Source organism: Typopeltis vanoorti, chromosome 8 (genome assembly GCF_054136105.1).
Source record: "Typopeltis vanoorti isolate ZY-2024b chromosome 8, IOZ_Tvanoo_1.0, whole genome shotgun sequence".
Lineage (NCBI taxonomy): Eukaryota > Metazoa > Arthropoda > Arachnida > Uropygi > Thelyphonidae > Typopeltis > Typopeltis vanoorti.
In genome coordinates this window covers 92,453,975-92,464,036 of record NC_143556.1, presented here as the reverse complement: position 1 = coordinate 92,464,036, position 10,062 = coordinate 92,453,975, and the positions used below count along the sequence as shown (strand labels likewise).

The window sequence follows — 10,062 nt, the reverse complement described above, 5'->3', positions numbered from 1 at the left end:
ATTTTGCCCCCCCCCCCTCCATTTTGTCAATCTCCACATTTATTGATAATTTCTTTCGATTTATTCAGATACATTTCAGCATCTCTACTGCTTGATTTCATATTATGAAACCAACACAATTTCTAGACTGATTATACTAACTGTAATTGGTATAACATTTTCAGATCTGGGATACTTGGCTTTAATATCAGCATAAAAACATATAGGCCCTCTCACTTAAAGGATTATGCCTTTGTATCTGGTCTTCCATCAACATAATGAAGTTTTTCCCATTTCATATATAGCATATATATACGCTGTTGTTTTGTTATAATTACTGACTTAAGTATTCATATCCTTTCAAACTTGTGGTCACGTTCACAAAGCTTTGCTTACCTTCAAACTTTTCTAAATCAAGACACCCACTACTTTTATTCTTTGACCTCTTTCTTGTCATAATTAAAACATGGAAACATTTTGAAAATACTATTAAAAAGATAAGAGGGCTTTATCAATTTCTGTACAGTAAGACCAAATCTGGTTACAGCAGTGATGCATTAGCAGCACACCATAAGTTATTGCAACTCAAAACTTGAACACTAGCTTGCCTTATGGAAAACTACATATGTACAAGTTCACATCTGTTAAGTTAGTGTCTGTATATCTCATATGACAAGATTACTAATACAGCATTTTCCAAATTGTGGAGCATAATCTTTTTGCAATGGGAGAGGGGGACAAAAATCTGACTTAACACTACTTGTTACTCAGTACATATTAACATATAACACAATAAACATTGATTAAAAATAACTGAAGTCCAAATGCAATAATGCTGCTCTAAAGGAAATTTATTCTGTAATCCACTATGAAGAATTTATTTTCCAAAAAAAAAAAAAAAAAAAATTAGAATGAGCAACCCTAAAACTAGTCTTTAAAATTCAGGTCAGTCAGTATTATGTACTGTTTTCGTCTGCAACTGAGCCTGATTGTTCTCCTTTGATTTCATGTAAAATTTCAAATTTATGATATGTTACTACTATTTAGAGACAAGTGATTTTGCAGCCACATTTTTGGATTTATAGTGTATATTAACTTGCAGTCCTTAGCAAAGGTTCATCTCAACCTGAGATTTTGGAAAATACATCTGTAAGAAAACCAATTGGATAAGCTTTATGACTCAATCCTCCTAATTCCACTTAAGCTAAGAGGATTATGCACTGAAAAAAAAGGTGTCATTCTAAGTGGGTTGTTATTGTAATCACTAGCCTATGTCCTTCTCTCCATTTAGATCAAGATATAAAACAATTATTTCAATAGTAAAAAAAAGTTCATTTTTAATAACTTTAGAGGAATTCTAAATAAAACAATTTTTTTTGCCAAATCAGTAAGCATAAATTTTGATATGCTTTTTTTATCACAGCAGGAATTTTCTTATCAATGTGATATATCTCTCCCTCTCCCTGTACACACACACACCGTAGAGAGAGAAATAGATGTAGATTCTTTAGAAATATTAAATACAGTAATCTAGCATGCAATGATCAAGATTAAATATTAAAAAATTACCATTATAAAACTATATTCATGAAATATGCTGACTTATATATACAAAATTATCTGCAACAACAACTCACCTCATGCAATCTGCTGTTCTGAAAGCACTCAAAAACACTTGTGATATTTTTCACAATTTGTGAGAAAACACTCAATTACATTTGACAATCACAATGATTAACATTAAGTGTTTCACATATAAAACAATATTACTTAGGAACTGATGTTGATAATTTATATATACATATATTTTTTTTAAATCTCAGTTTAAATAATGCTAGGATAACTGATACAAATAAGCAGCATCAGGGAAGTTGTCAAAATTAACAAAACATCAGACACCCAAATGAAATTAACTTATCTGTTCTACAAGTGAACTTCTCGTAAACTTCATTTCATAACTACTATGTACATGTAAAATAAATGACTTTAGAATATTCATCTAAATTTGTCATTCCTTAGAAAAACTAAAGCTAAATTCTATTATAGTCTAAGTCTGATAAAATGAGAGAAAGTAAAACTTTTTATTTAGAAAGAATGCATATACATGCAATATAAAGGAATGGATGTAAAGACATGTGAAAGAAACATGCAAATCTTTGATCAAGTTTTATATTTCCAGCAAAAGGAAACAGAAGTAACTTGGTGTGATTAAAATTATGTTGCAAAGCAAAAGTCGGGCAAAAGATGGAAAATAAAAATTTGCCACCTGGCATGTAGCTCTTAAATTCACAGAGACATGGCTAATCAGAAGAAAACACTATCAAAACTTTACTGCAACAAAGAATTAATTTCATAACTGTTCCGCAAACTTTCTCTTAGGAAAATTATATCACTATTCCTGTGAAATAAATGACTATTCCATCCTCAATTAGAATACCATATGTAAGAAAAAATAGATTAAGCCAATTTCTCTAATAAGTTAGCAATATTTCAGGCATCCACAATACCTCATTCCATTCTCAATGTTATGCTCAACTGAATTTATTATTGTTTCATCCCAACTTGATGCCTAATAAACTATTGGTCTAAAAAGATCTCTCGATAAAATTTACATAAACAGTCCACGAGTTTCATGCTGTTTTCCACAAATTTTTTTAAATAACAAAGTTGTCTCCTCATTACCAACAATACTTCATGTGAAATAGTCTAAAATAAATGTTTGTAACAAATGCATATAATTTAACTTTTCATATACATTAGAAATCTTTAATGATCCTGCTGATTAAAATAAGAGTCATCAGTAGGGTTCGTATACGTCCCATATTTTACGGGATTGTCCCTTATTACGAGTTTGTGTCCTGGCGTCCCGATAAAAACTCTTCGGGACGCAGAATTGTCCTGTAATTTGTGTTTAACATTCCCATTCTTAAACATAAAACATGTAATTGCCAAGAAATTGATATTAGTTATTGATCATAAAATTGTCTTATCAATTAACAATACCGACATGTTGCGAGAATAATGCAACTAGCGGACGCTGTAATAACTAAGCACGGCTTATTTGATATGACACAGTTCTGTTATGAAATGTAATTAGTTTTATTATTTTATATGCCTTTAAAATGCCAAAGAGAAAGTGTGTTCTCACAGAAAAGCTAAGGACTGAATACCCTTTTATTATACCATGTAATTCTGATGGCAAAGTCGATGAGAAAGTGAAATGTACATAATGTAATGCAATATTCAGCATACAACATGGCAGTCGGTCAGATATCACGCAGCACATCGCTATGAAAAGACACAAATTAGCAGAAAATGCAAGTGTAAGTAGTAAAGTGTCAGATTATTTTTCTAAAAAAACAGTGGGTGAAATGTAAAGAAATCTTGCAGCTGATGAAGCTACATTTGTATATCATGTATGCATGTACAACCAGAGTTTCAGTTCGATGGACTGCACGTCGAAAATAATCCAGAAACTATATGACAAAAAGTTCACTTGCGGTCTAAAGAAGACTCAAGCTATAATTGTGAGTGTATTAGCACCTTATGCAATGGCTGTTTTCAGAAACGAACTTAAGAAAGCTAATTATGTGTCAATAATGATAGCAGTTCTAACCACGGTGCTTTGAAAATAGTTCCAGTTCTAGTTCGATACTTCATACCAGAAGAGGCCATCAAAACTATGGTTCTAGAGTTTTTAGATTTACCGTGTGAAACTGCAGACCAACTTACAGAATATGTATGGGTAATAGGGCAACACAACTATGGTCATTCAGGCTTGGCTGACCATGTCTTGGACACCACCCACAGAGTATCATGGAAGAAAACCACCATGCTCTATCACAGCAAATTCAAGAAAGAGAGACTATTCTTGGAAGCAGCAGCAGCTCTTAGAAATCAACCAAATCTTAATAAATATGGTTGCATTAAGCCTCCAAAAATTTGGGAAACACTCATCACCAGAAATCCTACTTTATATTCCAGGCCACCTACAACCGCCCTTAGAGGGCGCTCCACCTAGATAGGACTTCAGTGTCGCCCACGTGGTTGGACTTAGTATTGTATGATATTTGTGGTATGTTACATTAGTTATTTTTGTAATCCCCGTAGATGTCCTAGTGACTAGGACGAAATATAGGAAGTATTAAATTCTTTTTAATCCTTTCTGAGTGTTGTAAAAAATCCATTAAACCTCCAACATTATAATCATTCTTTACTTGAGAAATATATCACAGGCAAAGATCAATGATTTAGTATTGTTTAAACTTCAATTTTAAGATTGCTATAATTAATTAAATTCTTTTCCCTTTGCTGATGTTCGTAGGTAAGAAAAGCAAAAAAAATTTGTTTGGTTTATTCAAACCGTAAATGTCCCGTATTTTTTTTTTTTTTTTTTCAAAAATATATAAACCCTAGTCATCAGACCAATTTCAAGCATCTATGGCATCTGCCACATCATACTTATCCAGTTACTAAACAAACAAGACATTTAAAAAAAAAAAATTTTTTTTTGTTCAATATCAAAAGATGCATAAATGGCCTCTAAGTAATTTGGAAGTCATTAGTTTGGTGATATGAAATGTCAAAGATAATGTTTGATTTTTATAATTCTCAAATTACTGTTGGTAATCTTTATCAACAACATTTCTGCAGCTGGCAATAGTAATATTCTATCATATATTATATATATATATGTATACATATATGTATACATTATGAAATCAAAAATGCTGATTTTGACTCTCCAAATATTAAGCATTTACCCAACCACAGATACTTAATCCCTATATACTGTATATGTTACCAGCAAAGTGTGAAATGCAGGCATTCTATAGAATGCCTAGGCGTTTTTTTTTTTTTTGGCAAAGTATGAAACGTCTGTTTTTTTTTAATATTTTACATACTTTCCCTAGGCATTATATAGAATGACAAATACTATTTAAGATATATTTTAATTTTGAAGTTTTAAATTTTGCCGCCATGGGAAGGTTAGGTTAAGTGCTAGCGGTTGTTATGAGTGTGACAGACGATGGTTTTTACTGACCTCAAACTGATTAGGTTAGGTTTTGAAGTTTTAAATTTTGCTGCCATGGGGAGGATAGGTTAGGTGCTGGGGTTGTTATGAGTGTGACAAACGATGATTTTTACCGACTTGGAACTGCTGAAGGAATTTTAAACCAAATCTATGCCAGATCACAATTCACTTTATGTCTCAAGGACTTACTGAGAATTGGAGACGTTCTGGAATGGCATTTTGAATTGCACTTAACTGCCTTTTTCATACAAAAGCACTTCAAATTTCGGCACTTGGTCTTGCAAGTACACCTCACAAACCGTTGGCCGCTACCTGTGAAAGCAGCTGACTGGAGAGCTATTTCATGATCAGGAACATCTCCAACTCTCAGTAAGTCCTTGAGACATGAAGTGAATTGTGATCTGGCATAGAGTTGGTTTAAAATTCCTTCAGCAGTTCCAAGTCGGTAAAAACCATCGTCTGTCACACTCATAACAACCGTGAGCACCTAACCTTCCCATAGTGGCAAAATTTAAAACTTCAAAATGAAAATATATCCAAAATAGTATTTGTCATTCTATATAATGCCCAGGGAAAGTATGTAAAATATTAAAAAAAACAGACATTTCATACTTTGCCAAAAAACGCCTAGGCATTCTATAGAATGCCTGCATTTCACACTTTGCTGGTAACATATATAATCTAAGATCTAATGACTAGCATTTTTGGTGTGTGTGTGAGGGAAGTGATACAGTGGCTTTTAATTCATCACAAAAATATAGATATCTGAAAGAAACATGCAGGTTAATGATCACTGCATTTTTTTTTTTTTTTTTTACATGAAAAGAACTTGTTGTAATTTTTAAGAAAATTACAGCATTTACAAAACAAAATATTTCAAATAAAATAAATGATAGGATAGTGAAAAACTAATCTGTTAGTGAGTGTTGAAGCTAATAACTGCTAAATATAAATTCTTTGGGAGTCTTAAATGTTAAGGGATGCCTGCTTGAATAGATGTTTTAATCTATAAAAAGTCTGAACAATGACTAATTTCTGTTTTCAGATTTCTGGTATTTGGAGGGCTGCATCAGATGATTCTAGGTTTCTTGCCATCTGATTCTGAGCAGCATTAATGTTTAATCAGTCATTTATTTATTTTTTTAAAGAAGAGAATCTAATTGTGCTCATAGATTGTTATCCTTATATCTATGCAAGAGCAGATCAAAATATCTTAGCAGTTCATGCTACCTGAAAACATTAAGGATGGGTCTTGTACAAACCATGAGACACTGATCCACATTGTGTCCCCTCTCCACTTTGCTTGGTCTAACAGCAGTTGATAATTTATGATTGGAGTTATACCAAAGGTTCATCATTGGTGAAACTGTATATCAGTGCATTACAGCAATGACTCTCTCTCTCTCATAACATTATCTATTCATCTGATGAATTATCCCAGTAACAACTTGCAGTGAAGAACACTTTTACAAGAATGGAGATATAACCTCATTTTATCAACAGCATACATATTTAAAAACAGTAAGCGTAAGATCAGGTCCAGTGAAACAACATGGTTCATTGCCTTTCTTACTGTAAGGATCTTTGAAGAAATGTGAAAATTACATTTCATTAATTACTTTATTAAATAAATTACATGTAGTACAAGTCCATTTCAAAATTTTTGCATCAGCAAAAAAATGTAGCCTAAGTATCATCCATTATTGAAATATCTGCAAACTGTTACTTTGCTTCCAAACTTATTTCCAGTATATTTTACTATAAGAACATAACGACAAAGTGCAATTTTATTTTTGCAATAGAATCTTTTTTGAAGACCAGTTTGAATAGGACTACATATACATATGATTTGAATATACATGCACTATTTATTAAAAAATAATGGGGGAAAAATTTAAATCTGTTAAACTGATCTAATAAAAACTTAATGACTTAACCCAATACAAGTAAAAAAAAATTAAATCTTTTAGTAAATAAGACATTTTTTAGGTCAATGATAACAGATATATAAATTATAACAATAAGAACAAGAAATCAAGTATTCAGATATTCTGACTATGCCAGATTTTTTTTTATTAATTTAGTTGGAGAATGACAGTCTCCTAAATATCAAGCAATATTCTTTTTTTCCCATCCAGATTTATTTAAATTAGGAGTATTCTGTAGAGCATAACTGATTCCCAGAATAGCAGTCTTTTTATGCTAATGGTTCTTCAACTTATTGTGTGAAGGGCATTAAGCAGCACATGGCTTGCTAGTCCACTTTTTGGTATTTATTAACTATTATATAATTTTGGTGATGTTCACTTTATCAGCATAACTGTCCATTATAAGAATTTATAATGGCAATGTATCCTGTCATCCTCTGACTAAATCAACAACAACAACAACAAAATGACTGTCTTTGATTATACCAGAGGATATGATTAGATTATATAAACTAAAAATTAGTGTATATTATATATACTAATTAACTTGCAATAAAAAAAAATATTAGCATTATATATTATGTTCATAAGCTCTCTTCATGATTTATCTATATGAAAACTTAGTTTGAAAGTTAAACTGAAGCTTGTTTTGATATGTGCTTTCATGAAAAAGCCAGTGACAAAAACACTCATGACTAGAGATGAATTTCAGGAATAAAAGGGATAATTCAGCAGACCAAGTGAGCTAAGTAAAAAGTATTGAAACATTTCAGAAATCATCTTGGCTCTTCACCTCTGGTGAGCAAATCAGCCATTTCTGGAAGGTGCACAGAGATGAAGTGTCCCAAAGAATAATGGAGTTTTTCTTCTTTTATTCAGAGAGTCAAAGTGGAAACCTTATGTATATAAGAGTGTTTTGGATTTGAATTAAAATGATTGCAATACCCATAAGGAATGAATTACAATAACTATCACTATGAGATATGAAATTAAAAAGAAACTGTCTATAATTTATTCATGAACAATGAACTATATGAAACATTTGTAAAATATACTACTTGTCTTCAAAAGTATACAATGTACAAATAATTCATGCACTAACACATAGAAGCAAATTTTGTTTCCCATTTTATAGTATAATACTCCTGGTAACCAACTCAACTGTGTATAGTACATGTTCAAATTTTAAATGTCCAATCCAATTTTTGTTGCTGTTATTGTTTCTAAAGGGGAAACTTATGGAATGCACAATTAGTTACAGAAAGTAATTTAGAACCACTAACAATATGCTCTTAAAACTGATAATCATTTCATTAGAACATGTGCAACTAATACCCACAGCATGATGTTTTTTGACTATGCTTTTTTAAGTTAACAGTTTCTTGAACACATGGCTTTTCCATTCTTTCTTCCATTTGTTGCCAGTTCTCTACTGCCATATAAAAGGCTTGTTCTACATTTGTTGCATCCTTAGCACTTGTCTCAACAAAAGGCAGATTACCATTTTGTCTACACCATTCTTGTGCATCCTGCATGCTTACATCCCTGAGATCAGGCTGTACATCAACCTTATTGCCAACAATAACAAAAGGAAATGATGATGGGTCTCTTATATCAGCATAAAGTAAAAATTCCTTTCTCCACATTACCAAATTTTGAAAACTTTTCCTATCATCAATACTATAAGTCAACATACAGATGTCAGAACCTCTATAGAATGGAGTTCGCAAACAGCGATACCGTTCCTGTCCTGCAGTATCCCAGATCTGTAATGTATACACTTCACCTTTCACAGAAATATCCTTATTCAAAAATTCAACACCGATAGTGTGATAGGAATCTGTAAATTGGCCATTCACAAAGCGATTCATGAGGCAGCTTTTACCAACTCCTCCATCTCCAAGAAGAACAACTTTCAGAAGTGGAGATTTATGTATACCACGATTATTGTGTTTGGTATCCTTCACAGTGGCCATTGCTCTCAGAATATGTCCATTCTGGTTTCAGCTAAAATGATCAGTGAAGATTTACAATAACAGTTCTTCAAAAAGGTCTGAAAATATATAAAAATCCACCATAAGATTAAATGACTGAGACATAAATTCAGTTTAAAATCTTTCAACATTTGAAATGAGCACAAATTAGATTAAGAAAGTTTTTTTTTAACTTGGGTATACTATGTTAAAGATACCAAGCAATTTTATAAGATAGGTTTTAATCCTTTTTTCCAAGTGAAGCAAACAGACAAACAAGCCATGATTGGAACTTATTCCACCTTTACTACGAGTTCAAGTATTAGGCAACTCGTAGTAAAGGTGGAATAAGCTCCAATCCCTTTCCTTAGTATTTTCCCCTAATGCAAAGCACATCCCCTTGCGGAGATGTATGATGCTAGGCAAGGGACACTACCCAGACCAATTTCGACCTTTATTGAGTTCTCGTCGGCATTTATGGGTCTGGCTCCCACTGACGAGACCTCAATAAAGGTCGAAACCGGTCTGGGTAGTGTCCCTTGCCTTTAATGCATAGCATCATACATCTCCGCGGGGACGTGCTTTGCATTAGGGGGAAATACTATGGAAAGTGATCGGGGCTTACTCTACCTTTACTATGAGTTGCCTCAGACTTCAACTACGTTCAGGCGCAAACTTGGCTTATTTGTCTGTTTGATTCACTTGGGAAAAAAGGATTAAAACCTATCTTATAAAATTGCTTGGTAGCTTTAACAAATTAGATTAAGTTTATATTGGATACTGATCATACATTAACAAGGATAATGACATTGTGATATTCAAGTCCATTCACCTCAAACGTTTAAAAATCAGAGGATGCAAATAATAATCATATAGTAATATTAAATATATATGTTTAAAAAAGTTTTAATTAAATTGCATTTCATCTGCTGTATCAATAGACATCACACTCAAAATGAACATGTTACAAATACAATAGAGCAAGTTCAGATGCACTAGAGAGAAATAATACATTAAATATATTACAATATCAAGAACTAAAACTTTGTTTTATCTTTGAATTAATTCTCTATGGCATTCAATTATCAAATATTATCTTTATTAGAAACCTACAGGGAGTAGATTGAGGATGACTACACACTCACAC

General features: G+C 32.1%; 1 protein-coding gene across 5 annotated transcripts in view; it reads right to left on the bottom strand.

Moving 5' to 3' along the window:
• Positions 1-1,287: 1,287 nt before the first annotated feature.
• LOC150104193 (ras-related protein Rab-9A-like) overlaps positions 1,288-10,062 on the bottom strand; it is a 240,211-nt gene continuing 231,436 nt past the window's right edge. For all 5 annotated transcript variants that reach the window (XM_090397306.1, XM_090397301.1, XM_090397304.1 and 2 more), the window contains exon 2: positions 1,288-8,995. In XM_090397306.1, the coding sequence (XP_090253432.1) occupies positions 8,271-8,918 (648 nt within the window). In that variant the 5' untranslated portion in view covers positions 8,919-8,995 and the 3' untranslated portion in view covers positions 1,288-8,270. The remainder of the gene's footprint in view (positions 8,996-10,062) is intronic.